The 23,018-nt window shown below is 51.9% G+C and overlaps 1 protein-coding gene across 17 annotated transcripts in view; it reads left to right on the forward strand.

The window, feature by feature from the left end:
* The window catches only part of WNK2 (WNK lysine deficient protein kinase 2), a 116,107-nt gene that overhangs the window by 82,536 nt on the left and 10,553 nt on the right, over window positions 1-23,018 (forward strand). For 6 of the 17 annotated variants that reach the window (XM_081066076.1, XM_081066078.1, XM_081066062.1 and 3 more), the window contains exons 20-28: window positions 2,414-3,234; window positions 3,600-3,669; window positions 4,629-4,711; window positions 4,817-5,505; window positions 7,981-8,195; window positions 9,113-9,301; window positions 9,969-10,067; window positions 15,865-15,909; window positions 17,251-17,510. In XM_081066076.1, coding sequence (XP_080922202.1) covers window positions 2,414-3,234; window positions 3,600-3,669; window positions 4,629-4,711; window positions 4,817-5,505; window positions 7,981-8,195; window positions 9,113-9,301; window positions 9,969-10,067; window positions 15,865-15,909; window positions 17,251-17,510 — 2,471 coding nt within the window. The remainder of the gene's footprint in view (window positions 1-2,413; window positions 3,235-3,599; window positions 3,670-4,628; window positions 4,712-4,816; window positions 5,506-7,980; window positions 8,196-9,112; window positions 9,302-9,968; window positions 10,068-15,864; window positions 15,910-17,250; window positions 17,511-23,018) is intronic. The other 11 variants (XM_081066077.1, XM_081066063.1, XM_081066072.1 and 8 more) reach the window with 5 other exon arrangements.

A 23,018-nucleotide genomic window follows, 5' to 3' on the forward strand; every position in this document is an offset into this window, starting at 1 on the left:
AAACAACAAAAATCAGAGCAAAAATAAATGAAATAGAGACTAGAAAAACAATAGGAAAAAATTAATGAAACTAAGAGCTAGCTTGTTGAAAAATTAAACAAAATTGACAAACGTTTAACTTGACTAATAAAAAGGGGGACTCAAAATCAGAACTGAGAGGGGAGACAATACAACTGATACCACAATAATACAAAGAATCATGAGATGAGTATGAACAATTATACGCTAACATATTGGGTAGTCTAGAAAAACATGTACAAATTCCTAAAAGTGTGCAACCTACCATGACTGAATCATGAAGAAATAGAAAATCTGAATGAACCCATAACTAGTAAGGAGATTAAAACAGTAATCAATTAATTTCCCAACAAAGGAAAGTCCAGGACTAAATGACGTCACTGGTGAATTCTACCAAGAATTTGAAGATTTCATGTCAATTCCTTTCAAGCTTTAAAAAAAAAAAAAAAGAAAAAAAATTTCTGAAGAGGAGGGAACACTCTAAAATCATTTTACCAGGCCATAATTAGCCTGATACACAAGATAGACAAGGACATTACAAGAAAAAAATTACAGGTCAGTATCCTTGATGAATACAGATGCAAAAATTCTCAACAAAATACTAGCAAAATGAATTCAGCAGCACACTGAAAGAATCATACACTGTGATCATGGCATTCTTGAGATGCAAGGATGGTTTGGCATAAGCAAATCAATAAATGGGATACACCACATTAACAGAATGAAGGATAAAATTATGATAATCTCAATAGATGCGGAAAAAGCATTTGACTAAATTCAACATCCTTTCATGATAAAAAAAAATCCCAACAAATAAGGTATAAAAGGAATGTACCTCAACATTTGAAGGCCATATATGACAAGCCCACAGCTAACATCATACTCCATGATGAAAAACTGAAAGTTTTTCCTTTTAGATTAGGAACAAGACAAGGATGCCGACTCTTAACTATTTCTGTTCAACATTGTGCTGGAAGCCCTACCCAGAGCAGTTAGGGAAGAAAAAGAAATAAAAGGCATCCAAATCAGAAAGGAAGAATAAAATTGTCTCTGTTTGCAGGTGACATAAACTTATGTATAGAAAACCTAAAGAGTCCACTAAAAACTGTTACAACTAATGAACTCAGTGAAGTTGTAGGATAGAAAATCAACATGCAAAATCAGTTGTATTTCCATACACTAACAACAGACTATCTGAAAGATAAGAAAACAATTCCATTTACAATAGGATCAGAAACAATAACATACTTAGAAGTAAATTTCACCAGGGAGATGAAGCCCTGTCCCTGAAAACTATGAGACATTGATGAAAGAGATTGAAGTAAACGGAAAGATATCCTGTGTTCTTGGATTGGAAGAATTAATATAGTTAAAATGCCCATACTACCCAAAGCCATCTACAGATTCAGTGCCATCCCCATCAAAATTCCAATGGCATTTTTCACAGAACTAGGAAAAACAATCCTAAAATTCATGTGGAATCACAAAAGACCCCATATAGCCAAAGCAATCTTGAGAAAGAACAAAGTGGGAGCATCTGATTGCTTAATTTCAAATGATATTATGAAACTATAGTAATCAAAACAGCATGGTACTCGCATAGAAAACACACATGGATCAATAGGACAGTATAGAGAGCCGGAAATAGGATCAGTGATCCATGAGAGAGAAATAGGGAGGGAGGGAGAGAGGGAGGCAGAGGAAGAGAAAGGGAGAAAGAAAGAATCAAAAGCAACAGGATTGAAGAAGCGGGCCCTGCCTCACACAGTGAGATCCGCCTTTCTGTGGTTGGCGCTCACCGTCCTCTTGTGAGTGATCCAGTCTGCAGCCACGTGTGAGACAGTGCCCTGCCCACTGTAAGGAGGTGCTTTATTTTTCATTTGAAGAAAATGTCATTCATTTAAAAATGAGGTTTTCCAAAGCAAATTTTTGCTTGTTTCAGTTGCTACCAACTTAAGGAATGCTTCCTTCTATTATGTGTTCCAATATGAACCACTCTTTCAGTGGAAATGAATCCATAATTCATGCCACGTAGTAAGAGCCTCAGAGCTAGGTGATTATGCAGATTTTTCAATGTAATTCCATATTGCTGCTGCATAAAGGGGTTGTTCTTTTCAGCATTACTCCTAATTAAAAATTTGGACAGAACAAGATAACTATCTTATTCTAAGAAACCGTTGATATAAGATTTATTGTATAGGGCCAAATTATAATTCTTTCCAGGGAATATGTTTGTTAATACTTTCCTCATTTTGAAGTTGATGCAGCAGAGAAAAGGAGCAAGGACCAGTGTATGGGGTGCTGCCCGCTCACACAGGGCGTGTTTTTGGCCAGCGCAGCCAGGTAAATAGGAACAGAGTGGGCAGCACAGAAGCATTTTTCCTATTTCTTCTAGACCCAGCGCCCTGTAAAGACCAGCTGTCCTCGAAAGAAAAACCCGACCTCCCAGCTGGTCCACAGCTTCTGAGCCAAGCAGGCCCCGGGGATGCCCCTGAGAGTGTACCAGCCCCTTTGGTGCCATTCCCCCCCTCCGTGACTGCTGTGCCCCAGGACATCACTGCACCAGCTGTCAGCCCCAAGCCAGAGCCAGCAACAGGGGCTGCTATGCAGGCAGGGGACTCAGGGCTCTCTCAGGGTATAGCCAGCGAGCATGAGACCCTCCAGCCACTGGCAGAGACTCATGATGCCCCACTTACTGCAAGGCCCCTGGGTGTGGTCCTAGGGCCTTGTGCCTCCCCTCCAGGGGCCCCTCACCACCCCACAGATCTGGGGGAGCCTGCCTCCAGGGAGGCCAGCGCCCAGGGGGAGACCTTGCCAACTCCAGCCCCTGCGCTCAATGCCCCCAGTGGGACCCTTCAGCCTACTCTGGGCCAACCCCTAACCCCACTTCCTAATGCAGTAGGGGCAGTGAGCCTGGCTACCCCCCAGCTACCCAGTCCCCCACTGGGGCCCACCGTCCCCCCTCAGCCACTCTCAGCCTTGGAGTCAGATGGGGAAGGGCCGCCTCCCAGGGTGGGCTTTGTGGACAATACCATCAAGAGCCTGGACGAGAAGCTGCGCACGCTGCTGTACCAGGAGCACGTGCCCACCTCCTCGGCCTCGGCGGGGACCCCTGTGGATGCGGGCGACCGAGACTTCTCCCTGGAGCCCCTGAGAGGGGACCGGCCTTACACAGAGGCCTCCGAGGGGGACCTGGCCCTGCTGCCCCAGCCTGCGGTGAGTACTGGCTTTGCCCAGAGGTGTCGTTCTGGGGCAGGGGTCTGATGGGTGGGGCCAGCTGGAGCCTGGTGGCTACACATCCTAGCCACGCAGAGCTGCCTCACTCAGCCTGGCCGTCGTCCTGCTCTTGGAGACCCACTTCTTCACTTCACCTGCCCAGCATGTTTTGCAACAAGTGGCCCGTTTGGGGATGTGGGACATGCATGTGCAGGGTCAGGACCCAGCTGGGATAGCCGAGTGCGTGTGGAGTACCTGGGCCTGGCAGGGAGGAGCCCAGCCTTCGGACAGGCGGAGAGGATTTGCAGTTTAGCTGCAGAGATGTCAGCAAGTGAGGCTCCCGGCTCTCCTTTTTCTTCCTCCAGTTGGACAAGTCAGAAATGGCCCCTAGGCCCAGGGCCATGTTGGAGCAGGCCACATCGTCACCAGTGACAGGTAAGGAGCCCCAGGTCACCAGCCCTGCCCCTACCATGCACGAGGTGCCACCAGCCTTCCTTGCCCTGAGGCACTCTACATCTCCACCTTTCACCCCGCAGCATCTTGGGTGGGAACCAGCCATGGCAGAGCCTGTCATGTGCCTTTGTGTATGTTCACACCCCAAGGAGAGAAAGTCCTTCCTGTAGAAATGGATAACAGCCCCACCCTGCACCCCAGCCTTGCTGGAGGCTCTGTTGGCCTATTAACTTTCTACTGCAGCACGGCTATCCAGCTTGGGGCTGACACACAGCCCCAGCCTGCCCGTGGCTTTTTTTTGCTGTGTATAGGCCTCAGCTCAGGCCAGTCTCCCACACATCAGCTCCTGCCCTGCTGTTCATTCTTCACTGCAGTTCTGGGAAAGCAGGCCAGATATATGCTGTGTCCCTATTCTATAGATGGGGAAACTGAGACAGCCTCAGATGACATGGACACTGGAACAGCAGGGTTAAGAATTGGCTCTATTGATCTCCTTCCAGGACCTCATGAGACCCTTTTATTATCAGAACATGTCAGGGAGACACAGGGTGATACCATCAGGTGGAAGAGATGGCAGATGAGACAAGTGACAGCTATCAGGTATTAGAGATGGCAGGTGAGACAGGGTGATACCATCAAGTGATAGAGATGGCAGGTGAGACAGATGACACCATCAGGTAACAGATGGCAGGTAAGACAATGACACCATCAAGTGTGTAGAGGGCCTAGCTGTGTCTGAGGGTCCGGAGCAGGTGCATGTAGGACCTCCTCCCTTCCCCAGGTTCTAGGGCATCTCCTGTGATGTGAGGGGCTGAGGACAACTTCTCACTGGGCTCCCTTTCCCTCCTGCCCACTGCCCTCCCACTGATTCAGCAGGCCTTGAGCCATTCCTGCCCGTGTGCTCGGCGCCAGTCCCAGTAATGATTTTGATGTTCCTACAGCAGCACCGTCCTTGAGTAATACTTTGGGTTCTGACGGAGGCTGGGTGGCCTCAGGTTCCCCGGCTACACCCAGCGCCCCTCAGGTAGGTAGTTTTCTTTGGTGAGATGAGGAGATGCTTGGCTGGTTGGTGGGGTTTGCTCTCTGCTTGTGTTTGCGTGGAATATTCTCCTTTCCTCTGTTTCCCAAGGATACCCCTGCTTCTGCCATTCCTGCACGTCTGGAGCCCACAGACCAGAGTGGCGGGGTCCCTGGGGAAACCTCAGCCGAACCCACGCAGCGCTGCCTGGGGATGTTGACCAAGGGCAGTCAGGCCAGCTACCCCCAGATGCACGGTCCTCCGGCCTTGGGGTCCCCTCTGAAGCAGCCAGGGCAGCAGGATGGCAGCTCACCAGCCAAAACTGTGGGCCGGTTCTCGGTAGTCAGCACGCAGGACGAGTGGACCGTGGCCTCCCCTCACAGCTTACGGTACTCTGCCCCACCCGACGTGTACCTGGAAGAGGGGCCCCGCAGCCCCGACGTGAAGCTGGCCCTGCGGCGGGCGCAGACGGCTTCCTCCATCGAGGTTGGCCCTGGCGAGCCCGTGTCCAGTGACTCTGGGGACGAGTGCCCTCGTAGGAGGGCCCCTGTGCAGAAGCATGGCTCCCTGCCAGGGAGTGGTGGCAGCGTGGCCAGTGACTTCGTGAAGAAGGCCACCGCCTTCCTACACAGGTCCTCAAGGGCTGGCTCCCCGGGCCCGGAGACACCTAGCAGGACGGGCGTGAAGGTCCCCACCATCAGTGTGACCTCCTTCCACTCCCAGTCCTACATCAGCAGTGACAATGACTCAGAGAGTGAGGACGCGGACATCAGGAAGGAGCTCCAGAGTCTTCGAGAGAAGTAGGTCCTGTGGGATGGGCAGCCAGTTGGTGTGGGGTCCACGGTGCAGTGAGCAGCTAAGCTCTAGTTTCCACCATGTGTGTTTGGAGCTTGGGCAGGTGACAGGATAGAGGCGATGTCACTGCCGCCTGTTGGCCTGGTCCCTGGTCTTGGGGCCCTGCGTCCCCGCTGTGTTCTGCCCGCTCCTGTGACCCTTAACAGGACAGGCCTGGTTTTGCTCAGACCCAGGACTCCCTTACATTTATTCTCTCCATCTGCAAGTGTTCCCTGCCCCCACTGTGATCAGAGTCCCTGAAATGCAGCTGCACCCTGAAGTCTCCTTCCTGCCAGGAGGGGCCACAGTGTAGTTACCAAGGGGGGACAGGCTGGTGTCCTGGGGAGGGAGTGGCCATGGGTTGAGAGCTCTTAGAGTGGGGCCAGAAACTGCCCACGCATGAGCTCGGCTGCTCCCCAGTGGTGGGTGGGACCGGGCGTGGTGCATGCTGGGAGGGCCTGGAGATCTTGCCACGCCCTGCCAGTGGTCCCTGCCTCCTAGCCCCGCCCACTGGCTCTGGCCCCGCCCACTTCCCAGCCCCTCATCCCAGTTGCTGTACTCCAAGACTGCCCTGGGGCACTGATGCTAGTGCCCTCTGACGGCCGAGGTCCGGGTGTGGAGCAGCCCGTAAGGCGCCAGGTTCCAGGGGTGTGGTGTCCGAGGGGGCATGGGGTGGGGCCTAGTCTGTGTTCTCATGGGGGTGTCGCCCTGGAAGCTTGCAGTCAGCAGGAACAAGAGGAGACAGCGGGAGCCCAGACACAGCTGCCCTCCACTGTGGGGGGAGTTGTGGAGGGGTGGGAGGGTCTGGGTGTGAGAAACTCAGGGAGAAGCTGCTGTGCGCTCTGAGGGGATGGGGAGAGGGCGGGGCCTGGAGGTGAAGGGGCGGAGCCTAGAGATGAGGGGGGGCCCCGAGTAGTGGGGACAGGGCCTGGAGGAGGCGTGGGGTACGCGGAGGGGAAAGGAGAGAACAAGAAACTCCGCAAAGGAAAGGATTACAGGAGCTGGAGAAAGGAGGAAATTCAGGATACTAAGTCCTGGCTCTCTGGCCTGATAAGAGGGCGATGGATACCAGTAGAAAGGGGAGACCATTTAGAAGGGGGCAGGGTTTGGACCTGAATGGAGGGGACTTGATGGCTGCTGGATAGAAGGTAGTCTTGCTTGTGTCAGATCCCCTGGGCACCCTGTGGGAACACAGGTGCCTTCCCCCGTCCCCCCACCAGCCAGTATTTGCAGTTCTTAGAGCCCCCTTTGAGAGGCCCACTGCAGCTCCTGGGACTGGATGGAAGGAAAGGGTGGGTTTTGGGGCAGGAGTCTCCTAGAATGGGGGCCCTCTCCAAATCCTCCTAAATCAAACTCCCCAGTTGACCCATATCCCTACCCCCTCCAGCCAGATTTCACTTTGAAACATCATAGCTTGTCATAAGCTAATCTGATGCAGTAGCAGTTTGATGTTTAGAGAATCATTTTTCTAAAACAAACCTGTCACGCGTTGAAGACACAAGAGGTAAAATCAGAACTTGCCTCCTGTCCAACCATGAAAAAGACCTGTTTCCCAGCTGCACACAGAGGAGATAGGCCTGGAATGAGGCTGAGGGCCTATGATACACAGCTGAAGGGACAGTGCGCAGCCCAGTGCCACGCGAGTTGCAGGAGGGCGGAAAGCAGGTGGGGGGTAGTCGCCAGGGGCTCAGTCAGTGAGTCCTGAGGGAGGCTGGCAGCGACCACCCGGCCCTCTTCTGGCTTGTCTTAGGCACTGCCCTTGCCCACAGCCAATACTTCCATCTCAGTTTTAACAGAGGTCTCCTGCCTGTGTGACCTGTCAACTTAGCTCTGCCCTGGGGGTGCTGCCTGAGCTGAGAGCCCCCCTGGCAGAGATGGGCTGGAGCCAGAGCCCCAGGCCCCGGGCTGACAACATGTGTCTCGACTGACAGTGCGTCTTCATCATAGAGCCCTCTCGTGCTGTGCTCCTTCCTGTGGAGGAAATAACACCTGATAAATCAAGGCAACCTCCTAGTTCTGAGCGCTGATTAGTTTTCTTTTCACCTGTTTTTATTTTTATGTGGGTTTATATTTCAAGCATAAATGTGTAAAGTCACCCATTCCACCCCAACCCACCCCCTCAAACAAACAAACAAACAAACATCTATGAGCCTAGATGTTGGAAAACTTGAGTCCTCTTAGGCTGGCCTTTTGCAGTTCTGTGTCATTGGGTGTCGATGCTAGGCACCCCCAGTGACGCCCACTTGGTTTAGATGTAAGCACAAAGTGATGCTTAAATTAAATAAATGCTCCTGTGTCCCCTCCGAGTGGCCCAGTCTGCCCAGGCTGGACTGTAAGCTGCCCGTCCCACTTCTTACACCCACTGCAGGCTCTCCTGGAGGGGCTGTGTGTGGTGGAAATGACCAGAAGGCCCCCCTGCCTCCTCTTCTCTCCCCCTGCAGGCACCTGAAGGAGATCTCAGAGCTGCAGAGCCAGCAGAAGCAAGAGATCGAGGCTCTGTACCACCGCCTGGGCAAGCCTCTGCCCCCCAACCTGGGGCTCTTCCACACGGCGCCCCCTGCCGGCCGCCGGAGAAAGACCAGCAAGAGCAAGCTGAAGGCAGGGAGGTTGCTGAACCCGCTGGTGCAGCAGCTGAAGGTCGTGGCCTCCAGCACAGGTGGGCCCTGTGCCCTCCTGGCCACCCGCGGGCGTGGACTGGGCAGGGAGCGGGGCAGATGGAAGGCAGGCACCTATACCTGGATGGGGGCTCCTTGACTCACCTGTCATGGGAGCGGGGAAGTCGCTGTGGGCTGTGAGAGGCCTGGGCCTCTGCCCCATGCTGTGGCAAGAGGAGAGGACGGTGAGTGGGCCGGCCTGCTCAGAGCCCTCAGCCACCGTGGGCTACAGTGTGCGAGGGAGGAGGCGGCTCAGGTCTCCGGAGCTGAGAGCCACAGTACACCCCCCCCCCCCCCCCCCCGTTCCCTTCAGGGCGCCCTGGTTCTCAGACATGTCGTCTGCTGGAAGTAGGGGTTGAGCAGCTGTTTGGGGAGGAGGGGAAAGGTGGGGAGGACCCTTGGCCCCTAACCATGATGCCCGGGTACTGAATGTGTACACTGTCCCCGTGCCCCCGCACTCTGGGGTAGAGATCCAGGGTGCTGAAATCCTCCTTTGTGCCAGGTAGGAAGCTGGCAGTGAGCTGGTCCCGAGCCATCATCCTTCTTGGTGTGGCACATAAGCTGCAGGGCACACGTCCATGAAATGCAAGAATGACGCGAATCCCATGCCAATGCCCAAAGCTAAAGGGAGACTGACCAGAGTGAGGAGGAATTTTATAGGCCCACTGTGAGCCCCAGTGTGCGTCTCCACATGTGCTGTGGTCCTTTCACTGTATTTGTGCAACACAAGCCCGGCACGGTGTTGGTGACTGGTGGACACTGGTCATTCTTTTCATCTTTCCAACACCCACGTGGGCAACCCTGCCACATGCCCAGGGCCTACTCAGCTTCTTCAAGGTCACCCAGCAAAGAGCAGGGAGGAGCAGGCTCGTCTGCCCTGCGGCACCTCATCGTGCCTGTCCCCCTTCTCCCCACCCAGGTCATTTGTCAGACTGCAGCAGAGCCCCTCCTGCCAAGGACCCCGCCAAAGCCGGGGTGGGGCCCGCGGCAGCGTCAGACCCATGTGGGAAGGCAGTTCAGACCCAGCAGCCTTGCTCGGTGCGGGCCTCCCTGTCTGCAGACATCTGCTCCGGCTTAGCCAGTGACGGAGGCGGAGCGCGTGGCCCAGGTGATTCCCAGCTTGCCGTCTCTGAGCATGTGCTAGCCACGTAGGGCCCGTGCGGTGTAGAGGGGTGTGAGCTGTGGCCAAGACTCCTGAAAGAAGTAATCGTAGGTGTAGCCTGAATGAAAAGAGTGGATGGCCCCGTCAGCGAGTGCTGCTGTAAGCAGCTCAGGGGGAGGCGTGCTTGGTTAGAGCAACCTGGGGAAGGCACCGGGACAGAGTGGTCACACGTGGTTTCTGCTGTGTGCTCTGGGCCGGGCCCCAGGTGCTGCCCCGCGCCCCCACTAAATACAGGTCCTTCTGTCAGGAGGGCCGTTGGGGGTCGAGGGCATAGCTCTTGAGCTGGGTGTTTGGCCTTGAGGAGGAATTGCCGTGGACGCAGCAGCCGTGATGAGGTGCTTCCCATGCCATCTCTGCCCAGAGACGTGGTGGTGACCGCTGCCGCGTCTGGTCCCCACCCTGTCCCGCCCCCTCTCCTGGGGTCCGCTTCTCTTCCGCTCCAATGCTTCCTCCGTTCCATTATGTGGTCAGTGGCTGTGGTCCTCTGGGCTGGGCTAGGTGCAGCCGTGGATGCTAAGTGACGAGGCTGCTGTGGCTGGTGGTGTAGGAGGAAGCCCAGAGACTGTACTTGATTCCTGTCTCTTTGTTTTCTTCCCTCTATATTCATTTGCAGGCTGGACGGTTTACCACCCAACGTCTGAGAGAGTGACCTATAAGTCTAGTAGCAAACCTCGCACTCGATTCCTCAGTGGACCCGTGTCTGTGTCCATCTGTCTGTATTTGTTCTTTTGTATTTTACCACCTCCTGGCCCTTGGTTTCTCCCCCACCCCTCCCTGTCTTCATTACCTTTCATACATTTTGTAGGGCGCCACCCCCACCCCACTAAGCTCACCTAATTCAATATTGAAAACAGCCCTGTCCACACCCACCCTCTGGGCCCAGAGAGCAGCAGTGCATGCTCTCGGCTCCTGTCTGGGCACCAACAGCATGTGCAGGGGCCTGCCCATCCCGACCTCGGTGCCCCACCCTGAGGCACCCCTGCCAGGCACTCTGCATTTCTCTAGTCACTCATTTTGTTTTTATTTGTTACGTTGGACGTAATTTTATTTCTGTTGCAATTGTGGCAGATACACACGTCCACTGTCCCCAGTTCCAATAATAGCAAAAAGAAAGTCCTGGCCTTCTCTAGACGCATGGTGTGTTTCTCACATGTCTGTACTTTGAAGACATGCATGTAGTGAGCCGAGACAGTGCTAGAAGGTCACTGGAGGGTGTGACATCTGTCCAGGGGCCGTATTCCAGCACCCAGTACTGTCCACCCACCACCTGCTTCCTGCATGTGGAAATGCGGAGAACGAGCTCCAGCTAGGACGCCCCAGCCCCTCTCTCCACTCTGCTCTGGGAGAGGTGATGCCCAGCCTCCCGCCGTGCTCCCCATCTGGGCCTGGCCCCTCCTGGTCTTCTCTCTAGCTCCTGCACTTGACTTGGTGCGTCTCCCTCTTATGTCGTGGGCCTCAGAGATGAAGTCAATTACGCAGTTCCTCAAAGCCTTGCGAAACCAAACTCAGTTCCAGTTGTCCTCAGAGACCTGGAATGCCCTCCTAGAACCCAGGACTCATGCCCAGGAATGGCGTATTTGCTCAGGGCCATCCAAAATTGTTTTCATCCCTCACATCAATTGGCAAATGAATCAGAAGCTGTGGGGTTTTCAGGTTTTTGTTTTTTAACAGAAAAATTAAGCTTTTTACCAGTTGGATTGGACATGCTGGTTTGGGGCACTTGGCTTTTTGCTTGTACAATAAAGATACATTGTGCTTGTTGGGACCTGAGGCCTTCCGCAGTAGGCACCCATCCCCTTCAGAGGGTCCACGGTATCCTTCCTCCCCAGGCAGGGAAGACAGGTCGGAGGCCCAGGACGAGACAGAAACGCCCAGGCACTGCCCAGCGCTCCTCAGCCATGGATAGGTGGCTGGCTCACATAGGTGTCACTGGGCCGCTGGTTAGCTGACAAGCTGGGTGGTGGGGTGTGCACAGCTATTGCCTGGGAAGCCCCAGTGTGAGGGCACCTGGGTCTCCAGGCATCTTGTGCTGACACAAGCGACTGTGTCCCTACAGGGAGGGCCGCCGGCCAGACATGGGAAGCACTTTAGAGTAGGTGGTAGTTTCCCCAGGGCCCTTGGGTAATGCCCGGTGAGTGCGCCCACCAGGCCGTCATGGCTGCCCTTGTACCTCCCTGATTTTGCTTTCTCTAAAGGGTTTGCTTTGGCTTCGTTATTACTTACTGCCCCAGGATAAAAGAACAGTGGACGGGCTGTGGCAGGCATAGTGTGGTGTGGACGGGGCCCTGGCCCGCGGGCTGGTGTTTGGCTGTGGCACGTGCGCGTCTGCTGGGCCTTGTTTCCTCCGTGCTGTGGGTACGCTGCTGCTGCTGCTCTCAGCCCTGTTGTCTTCAGGCATGTCTTGGCTGAGCTCCTAGCCTCTTCAGGCCATGATGTGGCCCCACTCATTCTGAGGTTGCTGGTGAGGAGAAGGCTTGGCCGTGGCTCTCGCTCACCGCCACAGGGACCGCGGCTGCTCGCAGAGCGCGCTGATTCGGGATGCACATTCTCGGTCTCGGCCTGATAGCCACCCCGCTGGTGCTCAGGGCTCTTCCTGGAGCTGCTGTCTGCTGCTTCCTGGGTGACGAGGGAGCATAGCTGTGAAAGACTGGAGGGGAGTTCAGAGCTGGTCAGGGAGGGCTTGGCCACAAAGGGAGGAGGGAACTGGAACTCAGCCTCTGAGAGCCACAGCTGGGGGGTGCGGGGCCGCTGGCTAGCTCAAGCTGAAGTAGGGCCGATAGAGGTTTTCAGTTCCCTGTCCTGGAAGGAGCAGGAGACAAGGTTCTGGGAAAACAGAATCTGAAGAACAGGAAACCCCAGCTTCCCTGCAACTCAGAGAAGATGAGGGAAGTCGGGAAGGCTGGTGGCACTTGGGGTGGAACTGTAGGCATTTCCAGGAGGTGGGGAGGTGACCCCATGTGGGACAGGCAGCCAGGTCTGCGACACAGATCCTGGGGATGTCACAACACCTCCTCAGGGTGGGCAGACCCCCAGGAAGGGCTGGACCCTGAGGCGGCTACCCACCCTATAGGACCCCTCCTGTGCCAGTGAACGGTGTGGGCAACTTGGGCTGCGGAAACAATGGCGTCTGCTGTCCTGTTGGTCGGAAGTTGTTCTCAGACCCATTGACCTTCCCTGCCTCTGGCTTTTCCTTGTCTGACTGGGACCAGTTGCCAGTATCCTCCAGGACTTTTCTGTGCACACGGAACTATTGTTTTTCTCACGTTGTTTTTCACAGCGGGCCTGGCGTCCGTACTGCAGCAAGTTTGTTTCTGGGACGCCCGCTGCCACTGTGCAGCACCCCTCACCCCAGGCTCTGCCCTCACCTTGGTGGATTGTGGGAGAGGGCCCTGGAGCAGGGGAGGACACTCTCCCACACAGCCCCCCACCATGCCCAAGCCCACCCAGGCCCAACTGGTGAGTGGGTTACCCAGCAGGCTGTTCAAAGGGACTGGCCCCGGGACTTCGGGGACCGTGCAACCCTGGCAGAATGAAGTCACCCCAGGGCAGAGCCAAGATGCAGCTGCTTCACAGACAGATTGTGGCACGTTTTCCAGCTTGAGAACTTGGTGGCTCCATGCGCAGACCCCCAGAATGGTGCTCTGCTGCTATCCTTCTGTTTCTTTGTTTCTTTGTGCCAGAACTGAGTGCCTAATGCTGCAGTCGGTGTAAAGCCACCACTAGAGATGTGCCTTTCATCATGGGTGTCGGGGGAGGGGGCCTGGCTTGTCTGGGGGAGCCCACCCTGAGGCTGTGGCCCCACAGCTCCTCCTGGCCTTTGTCAGTATTTGAACACGGTGATAAATGGCAAGTGTGGAGATGATTGTAGGTTGGCCCATTTTTAAGCAGTCTGTCCGCATCGGATGCCCTTGAGTTGGAGGTGTCCTCTTAGTAGCCAGCCAGAGGCCTGGGGGGACATGGGGCGGGTGCCGAGCAAGCTGGCTGTCCCTGGCAGGAGCAGCCTCTGTTCTTGTGCCAGAGGGAATATAGGGGCGAGTGGTGCGGGGCCTCTCCTCACTGCAGGCCTGGGTGCTGCCTGAGCCCCTGGTTCGGCCTTGTGGGCAGGAGGCTGGTTGCCGTGGGGCACTGCTGTAGGTGCACCACACAAGGCCAGATGCTAGGCCATCCTGCGTGCTACCTTTTTAGTCTGGGAAGAAAGTGTTCTCAACACGGGGGGCCTTCGAGCCCCCCACCCTAGCACCTGTCCCACGTGGAGTTCTGGAGCCAGGGACTTCCCAGAGCCTTGGCCAAAGACAGTCATACAGGGGAAGCCACTCTCCATAGGAACCCAGGGTCGGGGCTGGTTCGAACCCTCCTGCCCCTTGTGGGCCTCTCATGGGCCCTGTGTGGGTCCCCTATGGCTTTGTCTGGGTCCCGTGCAGGTCCCGTGTGGGCCCTTTGTGGGCCTCTTCTGGGTCACGGGTAGGCCCCGTGTGGGTCCTGGCACCTGCTGCTGCCTTTCTGTACCTTGGTAGCTTTGTGGGCAGGAAGCAGGGATCGTATACACCAGCGGGTGGGGTGAGCAGGATGGCCTGGGGCTTGTCCCTCAGATGCCAACTGTGGTAAGCAGGCACCAGGCTAGGACACAAACACTGTGGAAAGGTTGGAGGAGGCAAGGCTGTGGCTTGAATGAGGGCTGGTCACCAGCCACATGGTAGCTGCCCAGCTGTGGCTCTGCACTCCGCTGGACGGCATGGTCTCAGTATGGAAGGCCCCAAATGCAGTGGCTTTGTGTTGAAAGGTGAGCCCGGAGGGCCAGGAGGCATCTGCTCTGGTCAGCTCAGGTCTGTGTCAGGCAAGGGTGTGGAGGCCTCTGGGGGCCGGTGTGGCTCCCCAGCGCCAAGCATGGTGTTCTGGTGACCGGTGGCCCTGGCCCCAGCTTCCCAGCAAGGTCTGTCTGGGGCCCTGATCACAGGCCCAGGCTCCCACGGGCAGCTTTGAGCAGGCAGCTGGCCGTGGGTGGTCCTCCTGTGGGTGTTTTTCTTCCCGTGAGGATGATGGGAATCGGCCCTGAACCCAGGCCTCTCACCCGGCAGGCCCAGAGCAGCTTTCTGCAAGAACCTGCTGCCATTAGGTGCAGGACCCACAGTCACTGAGTCCATGCTGTCCGTCACCTACAGGAGACTGCTGTGGTCTGAGAGGCTCCAGCCACAGAACCTGGCAGGGAAGGTGCACGTGCCTGGTGTCCTGCACAGTCACTGCGCCTGGGGCCCTCCGCCTACACCAGGCACCCCAAAGGGCCCCCTGCATCCAGTAGGATGCGACCAGTCAGGGCCCTTCAGCGCCAACACCAAGTCGATGGGTCTGGACTGCCGCTCAGCCTTTTTGTTTTCATTTGCACATTAGAGATCCCAGCAGAACGTCACCTCCCTCTCCCCAAGACAGCCTCAGCACACAGGCTGCACTAAAATTCTGAGTGCAGCGCGTGCAGCTCTTCTGCAGGAGCCTGAGCCAACCTTTGCCCCGTCCTCAAACACAGAAGGCAGCGCCTGTGTACCAGGCCTGGGGTGCTGGGGAGAGCGCTAAACACCCCAGGTTGCAGCGTGGCTGTGGGGGCTGTAGCGGGAGCACAGCAGACCCTCTGTGATAGTGCAGCCTTGCTGGGTGACCTTGGGGGCTCCTTGCCTGCTCCCTGGGAGCAGGGTGAGCCGGTGTGGCAGACCCTCCCGGCCAGCTCATCTGCTGTCTAGTTGGGCACTGACCGTTAGGTAGGTCACACCAGACACTACAGTGACATGTCGCCTGCTGGCACCGACAGTCTCTAGGGACTGCAATGTCTGGCAGCCCTTGGTGGTGGTCCAATGACAAGGAGGGCTTGCTGTGCCCTGGTGGACCCCTGTCCACCAGATGAGGCTGAGTGGAGTGGAGAAGCAGGTAAGCCCAGCCTCCCACCTCCATAGATAGGACCCCTTGTATTTCCTCTGTGACACCCACCACTGGCCTGGTCAGGGCAGCTGTCGGAGATCCAGGATTGGCCTCAAACCTGCAAAACAATGTATCTTTTTGCACTTGGAAACCCCTCCATGGGCCTCTTGGCCAGACAGAGCCAGGCCCTGCTCCAGTGAGCACACTCCTGGCTGACATTAGTGGGGTTTCCTTGCCTCAACCAGTGGGGCTCCCCAAAGCCCTACATTTGAAAGCTAAGTGGTATGCTTTACCTTTATTGTTTGGTTTTTTTTGGTTTTGTTTTGTTTTGTTTTGTTTTTGAATATGTTTCTAGAGATACACATACTTCTATCTGAAGCTTGGGGCTTGGCCCTGCACCTCCACCCCTCGGTGAAACTCTTGTGAACTGCACACTGACTCGGGGACGCCCAGTGAGCCCAGGCGGCTGGTCCCTTCTCTCTGAACTGCTGGCCTGTGCTCCTCCTCGCACACTGATGTCTTTTGCTTAGACTGTGGTGGCTTGTCCCCGTGTGTGCTGTCCTGCCTAATCCTGTGGTCTTGTGTCGTTTCTTTTTCCCTTGCAGGGTCTGCCTTGAAGCGTCTCTGTCTAGGCAAAGAGCACAGCAGTCGTAATTATCGGGTTTCTTTACCCCTTGTCCGCTCTCCATTGCATGGGCTTTATTGTGGCTAGTGTGTATCAAGGTTTCTGTGGCCAGCCCTGGAGCCACAGGCTGCTGGCCAGGCAGCTGTGACCTGCTCTGCGTCCACCCTCTGTGGTGCCGCCTCGTCTCCACCTGGTGGGACAGCCCGTCCTCCCCTCCCCCCCGCAGGTGCCCCTTCGCGTCCCCATGGCTCCTAGACTTTGTGCATTCTCGCCAGTTTACATCTAACAGACTCTCCTTCTCCAGAACAAAACATATTACCATTTGTTAATTGGCTCCTTTTCCAAAACCATAGGAATGAGTGTTTCCTTGAAGTGCTAAAGATGAGTGCTCCCCTCCCCCCCAGAGGAGAGATGCCGGGACAAAATGGGAATCAGTCCACCTGGGCCGCCCACTGCTCTCATCTCGCGCCTTGTTTTTTTTTTTTTTTTTTCCCTTTTTTTCTTTGGCTGAAATGTTCATGTAGCTAAGCTCTGCGTGTGTAGAATCTCATCACTAATGTTTAACTGTGTGTATGTGCTTTTTCGTTGCTAGCCACTAAAGTAGACTACATTTTGCAACGGCTTGTTTGAAGAGATGGTCATTGGGTTATTTTTTTTAATGCAGAACATTTGAAAATTGGCTTTTTCAAAATTGCCAGCCAGGAATTATGTTGGAGGGAGGGAGGGGACACAGTTTTTTAAAAAGTCAAATGTCCTGTTTTGGTCATTTAAAACAACCTTTCAGTGAAGTGGCGAGTGCGCTCGTCTTGGTCCTGCTCTGAGTCTTGGCCGCAGGCCTCCCCAGCAGCTGGCCCTGCCAGCTCCGCCTGGCTGCAGTTTCTGTGTCTCAAGTTCCAAACCACCAAGCCCTTTAAATTCATAGGAATGCCAGTGATCTAGTCTATCCCCATCATTTTCCCACCACTGGAATAACAGCAGGAGCTGCTGTGTGCTGAGCCCAAAGCCCTGACCCCTCTGAGCCTTGTCTTAGAGCTGAGAGTGCAGGGGCCTGAAGAGGTTCCCCCAGTCTGTGCCAGCTGTGCTGCGCTCACTCACTCTGGAGCCTGGTGGGCCCGAGCAGTGTGGGCACAGGGTGGATGCAGAGTGAGGCTGCCGGCCGCTGGGGTCCTGTTCTGGCACCTGGCTATGAGATGGCCACACAGCCCAGTCCCCTGTGTCTAAAACTGGCACGTGGTCCCCTCAATGCAGACCATCTCCTGAAGCAAGGTGTTGTCCAGCCTAAGCGCGCCATTGTACGAATGCCTGCAAACTGGCCATTGTACTGTCGGGCAGTGTCACCAACCCTGGCCTGTGTGTGCCTCCCCAGGGTCCTCCACCAGCAGCCTGGTCCCAGGCCCCGAGCCAGGTCCCCCGCCCGCCCTGCATGTCCAGGCTCAGGTGAACAACAGCAACAACAAGAAAGGCACTTTCACGGATGACCTTCACAAGCTGGTGGATGACTGGACCAGCAAGACAGTGGGAGCTGCTCAGCTGAAGCCATCGCTCAACCAGCTAAAGCAGACGCAGAAGCTGCATGACATGGAGGCTTCGGCTGGCTGGCCCCCGGGCCCTGGCGAGGTGCAGGCCGTAAGTGGGGCCTGGTGGGGTCAGGGGCAGGGTGGGAGCGGGGCTGCAACTCCAGGTCTCAGCAGAGCAGCAGCTTCCAGGGCCACCCCTTGGTGGGCTTTAGCTCAGGTGCACCCAGACCACGTAGGGCGGAAGCCACAGGCTGCTGCCTCAGGTTTTGTCATGTGATGCGTTCCTGTGTCAGGCTGTCAGCTTCAAACCTACCTGACGGAGTGTTCCCTCTTTTTCAGTCTTGGGAGGAATTGGTGCAAGATTGTTATTTCTTCCTGAAATGTTTAGCAAAGTTCACTGGTGAGGACATCTTGGCTGGGAGGTTTTTTGTTTTTTTCTTTTGAGTGTGGGAAGGTTCCCTATGACCTTTTAGTTTGAAAAATTTCATACGTACCGAGGAGTTGAAAATTCTGCAGTGAACTGTCATGTACCCGCTACCTGCATGTTGTGGTTGACATTTTGCTGTTTTTCTCACCCATCTGTCTATCCCTTGAGGGTAAGGATTTCTTTATGGATTCAATTTCTTTTATAGTTTTAGTGGAACTCCTCTTTCTTCTTTCCGTTCAATTCTCCTTTTCTAGCAATTGGTACATTTCTAAATTTATCTAAGTTTTCAAGTTCATACTAGCTTCTCTTTTCATGGTTTGCAGGATTTCAGTGATGTCGTTTTTCATTCCTGCTGTTGGTGATTTCTGCATGTGTGCACTCACTCTTCTTACACAGTGTCTTTAGGGGTTTATAAATTTTTTTAGCTCTTCAAGGAACTCATTTTGGTTTTGATGATATTCTTTATTGTATGTTTCATTAATTTCTTTTATTATTTCCTTCTGCCTTTGGGTTACTTTTAAAAAATTTTTTAATTGGGGAATTTTGGGGAACAGTGTGTTTCTCCAGGGCCCATCAGCTCCAAGTCGTTGTCCTTTAATCTAGTTGTGGAGGGCGCAGCTCAGCTCTTAAGTCCAGTCGCCGTTTTCAGTTTGTAGTTGCAGGGGGCACAGCCCACCATCCCATTTGAACTGACAACCTTATTGTTGAGAGTTCTCATTCTAACCAACTGAGCCATCCGGCTACCCCACCGGCAGCTCAGTGGCAGCTCGTTGCCTTCAATCTGCCATATTTCCCTGAAAATAAGACCAGTCCTATATTAATTTTTGCTCCAAAAGACACATTAGGCCTTATTTTCAGGGGATGTCTTATTTTTTCATGTACAACAATCTACATTTTTTTATGTACAACAATCTACATTTATTCATGTACAAAAATCTACATTTATTCAAATACAGTCATGCCATCTTCTTCTGGAATATCGTCATAACTCTCCAAACCCCGAATTCCGGCTTGAATTTCTTGCGACTCCATTTCCTGTAGAACCACTGGCCCCAATCTCTCATGTCCAGCAACAGAGCTCTCCTTAAATGAGCACTTCCTGTCCATGTAGCCTGCTCGCAGTGCATTGGCAACAAGCTGGCAGTGATTTTTATCCCAGGAATTCTTCACCCAAGTCACGACCTCTTGCAGGCCAGGCTTCACAAAGTTTCCACGCTGATTTCTCTCCATTCTATTTTCAATGTAGTCATTGATTTCCATGCGCAAATGGTCTTTGAATGGCTTGTTTATGGCAGTATCGAGTCTGGAGATAGGCAGTCATTCCTGCAGGAATCATTATTTGATCTGTTCTTCTCTCTGCCAGGAAGTTCTTCATGTCTTTAGTGCGGTGAGTGCTGGCTGAATCCCAGACTAGCAGACCTCTGGCCACCTCGCAAAACAAGTGGCAGCATGAAATCGACCCACTGCCTTATAACTGCTTGTGGGCACCAGGCTTTTTCGGTTTCAAGAACATAAATGGCCTGAAATACGTTCAACCTTATCTTTCTTGCCCTTAGTGGTGATTAGAGGTGGGGCTTTCTTTCCATCCAGACGAATTGCCAAAATACAGGTGACACGTGCACTTTCATAACCAGTAGAGGTAGGTTGACGAGGCACCCTTCTGATCAATGGTCATTTGAGATCCCTGGCCCAGAAACACTGCAGTTTCATCCATTACAATCATGTTGGAGAGCTGGTATTTAGAAAAGTCGATGCCATCAACAAAGGACTTGAATACAAGTGCACGTTTAATAACTTCAGTATCTTCCAGCTTGAACAGTGTTGTCGATGTTCTTAGAGACAGTTCATATCGCTGAAGGAAGCCACCCAGCCAGTGTTGTGATGCTTTGAATTCTTCTGGGGGTATTTCTAACTGTGGTGCCATTGGAAGGGCAAATGCTTGAATATCAGCCCCGTACACAACCAAAGCCTTTGCTCTCCTGTCAGCAATCCATTCACAGAGGATGTCTTCCAGCTCAGGAAATAATCTTTGCCGACCTGATCCACACTTGCGCTTCTTGGTATTTCCCTCGTCCACCTGTTGACTGAGGTTATCGTATTCTGCTCGACATTTTCTGACCACTCGGAGATCCAACTTCTCTTTGTAGAAATCCTTAAGATTCTTGCTCCGGGAACCCTCCACAATTCCTTTCTTGTACTTGACAGAATAGCTCTTTCGTTTTGCACTCATCTTGTCTGGGGGTGAAAATATTCCCTTTAAATCTACCATTAAATCAAGTGTTAATTGAAGATTTACGAGACAGGTGTGGCAACGAAAATGATGACAGTTAAGAATGATGGTCTACACAAAAGGGACGAAAAATTGCAGGTACCAAAATTTAGAAAATGTTTCTCTGTTTCACATGAGTTCATTAAGTACTTCCGTTACAACACATGATGTATTGAATTATGAAGATTCATATTAGACACAACCACGTCCGTTCATTATCAAGTGTGCACGTTATTTGTGTGTTGTGTCTGTACTCCGATTTGTCATTTGGCAATAAGTCTCGAGTTCATCTGTTTACGTAGGTGTTTACCTGTCGTCCAAAGACACCCGCTTGAGTATTTACAAATAATTATAATTTATATTATTTATTTTAAGTATTAATGTCAATACGTCTGTGTGTTGCAACGGATGTACTAAATGTGTCCATCTGGCTGACGATCTTAGCTGGGGCTTATTTTTGGGGTAGTGCTTATATTACGAGCATCCTGAAAAATCATGCTAGGGCTTATTTTCCAGTTAGGTCTTATTTTTGGGGAAATACGGTAGTTGTGGAGGGTGCACTTACTGGCCCATGTGGAAATCGAACCGGCAACCCTGTTGTTCAGAGCTTGCGCTCTAACCAACTGAGCCATATTTCCGCCCCGGGTTCCTTTTTTGTTCCGGAAAGTTTCTTGAGATGTGCAGTTCATTGATTTCCAGCCTTTTTTCTTTCATAATGCGGGCTTCAGACTATAAAATTGCCTTTAGTGGTTCTAGCTGCATCCCAAAAGTTTTGTTATGTACATTTTCTTTGACCTTCAGTTCAAAATGTTTTGCAATTTCCACTATGATTCTAAGTAATGTAGTTATTAATTTCCTCGTGATCTTTTTATTACTGTTTTTTAGCCTAATTGCACTGTGATAAGAGAACAAATTTTGAGTGTTTTCAGTTTGTTAAAACTTACCGGGACTAGCTTTTTGATCGAAGTGGTCAATTTTGCTTCCCTGCTCTATACATGGCTGCTTGAGCCAGCCTCTTTCATTCCCTCTCACACCCACATTACCCATCAAAACCTGCCCTGTTTGTCTTCGACTGCAGCTATACCTTCATCAGTCTAACTCAGGTCCGTTCTCCATCATTCTGCAACAAAGTTGAGAATCCTTCACATGGCCCCAAGGCCTTGCAGGGTCAGTGCCCGAACCCTGGGTAGGCTTGCGTTAGCTCTGCTGTCTGGGCCCCCACACCGGCTCTCTGCCTGTGATGGGCCATGTCCTGTGTGTCTGTCCTGCTGATCCTGTTGCTCAGATGGCTAGGATTCCTACTAAGGTTTTTTTTTTTTGGAAATCTATAGAACATAAAAGTTACCATTTTAATCATTTTAAGTGTATAATTCAATAGCATTAAGTATGTTCACAATGCTGTGCATACATCACCACTATCAGTATCTAGAACCTTTTCATCATCCCAATCAGAAACTACTCATTAAGAAATGACTCTCCAGTTCCCTCCCTCTGGTACCTCCGGTTGTCCAGCCCGTTAACTTTTATTCTACTTTCTGTCTGTAGGAGTTTGACTATCTAGGTACCTCATATAAGTGGAATCATACAGTATTTGTCCTTTTCTGTCTGGCTTATTTCACTTAACATAATGTTTTCAAGGTACATCCATGTTGTAGCATGTTTTAGAACTTCATTCTTTTCTTTCTAATTTTTTTTATTGTGCTAAAATACACATAACATAAAATTTGCCATCTTAACCATTTTTAAATGCCAGTTCAGTGGCATTAAATACATTAATATTGTTCAACCATCACCACCATCCAGCTCCAGATTTTATCTTGCAGAACTACAACTCTGTGCTCATTGAACAGTTACTCCCTACCCCCTCTATTCCCGCCCCCCAGCCCCGACACCGCTATCTGCTTCTGTCCCCATGAATTTGACTTCTCTAGGTCCGCATGTAAGTGGGAGCATACAACGTTTGTTCTTTTATAATCGGCTTATTTCATCTAGCATAATGTCCTCAAGGTTCATCTATGTGTCAGAATTTCCATCCTTTTAAAGGCTGAATAATATTCCATGTGTATATACCACATTTTGTTTACCTATTCATTCATCCATGGACACCTGGGTTTAGCTATTGTGAATAATGCTGCTACGAACGTGGGTGTGCCGATGTCTTTTTGAGATCCTGCTTTCAATTCTTTTGGGTGTATATACACAGCAGTGGAGTCGCTGGGTCATATGGTAATTCTATTTTTGTTTGAGGAATTGCTAAACTTTTTTCCACATGGCTGCACCATTTTATATTCCCATCAGCAGTACACAAAGGTTTCAGTTTCTCCTCCTTTTTGCCAATACTTTTTATTTTCTAATTTTTTTTAATAGTAGCCATCTTAATGGGTGTGAATTATGGTATCTCATTGTGGCTTTGATTTGCATTTATATGATTAGCGATGTTAATATATTTTCATGTGTTTATTGACCATTTGTATATCTCCTTTATCTGTTTTTGAATAGCATTTTGTTGTTCAATTGTAGGAGTTCTTTATTATTAATCTCTTATCAGATATATGATTTGCAGATATTTTCTTCCATTTTGTGGATTTTCTTTTTACTCTGTGGATAGTGCCTTTTGATGCACAAAAGTTTTTAATTCTCATGAAGACCAGTTATCTATCTTTTTCTTTTGTTGCCTCTGTCTTTGGTGTCATATCCAAGAAATCATTGCCAAATCCAGTATCATGAAGCTTTTCCTGTATGATTCCTTCTAAGCGTTTAATAATTTTAGCTCTTATTTTTAGCACTTTTATCCCCTTTGAATTAATTTTTGTATATGGTGTTAGGTAAGGGTTCAGCTTTATTCCTTTGCGTGTGGATACCAGTTTTCCTAGTAGTATTTGTTGAAAAGACTGTCCTTTCCCCTTTGAATGGTCTTGTCA

The sequence above is a fragment of the Rhinolophus hipposideros genome (assembly GCF_964194185.1).
Source record: "Rhinolophus hipposideros genome assembly, chromosome: 11".
NCBI lineage: Eukaryota > Metazoa > Chordata > Mammalia > Chiroptera > Rhinolophidae > Rhinolophus > Rhinolophus hipposideros.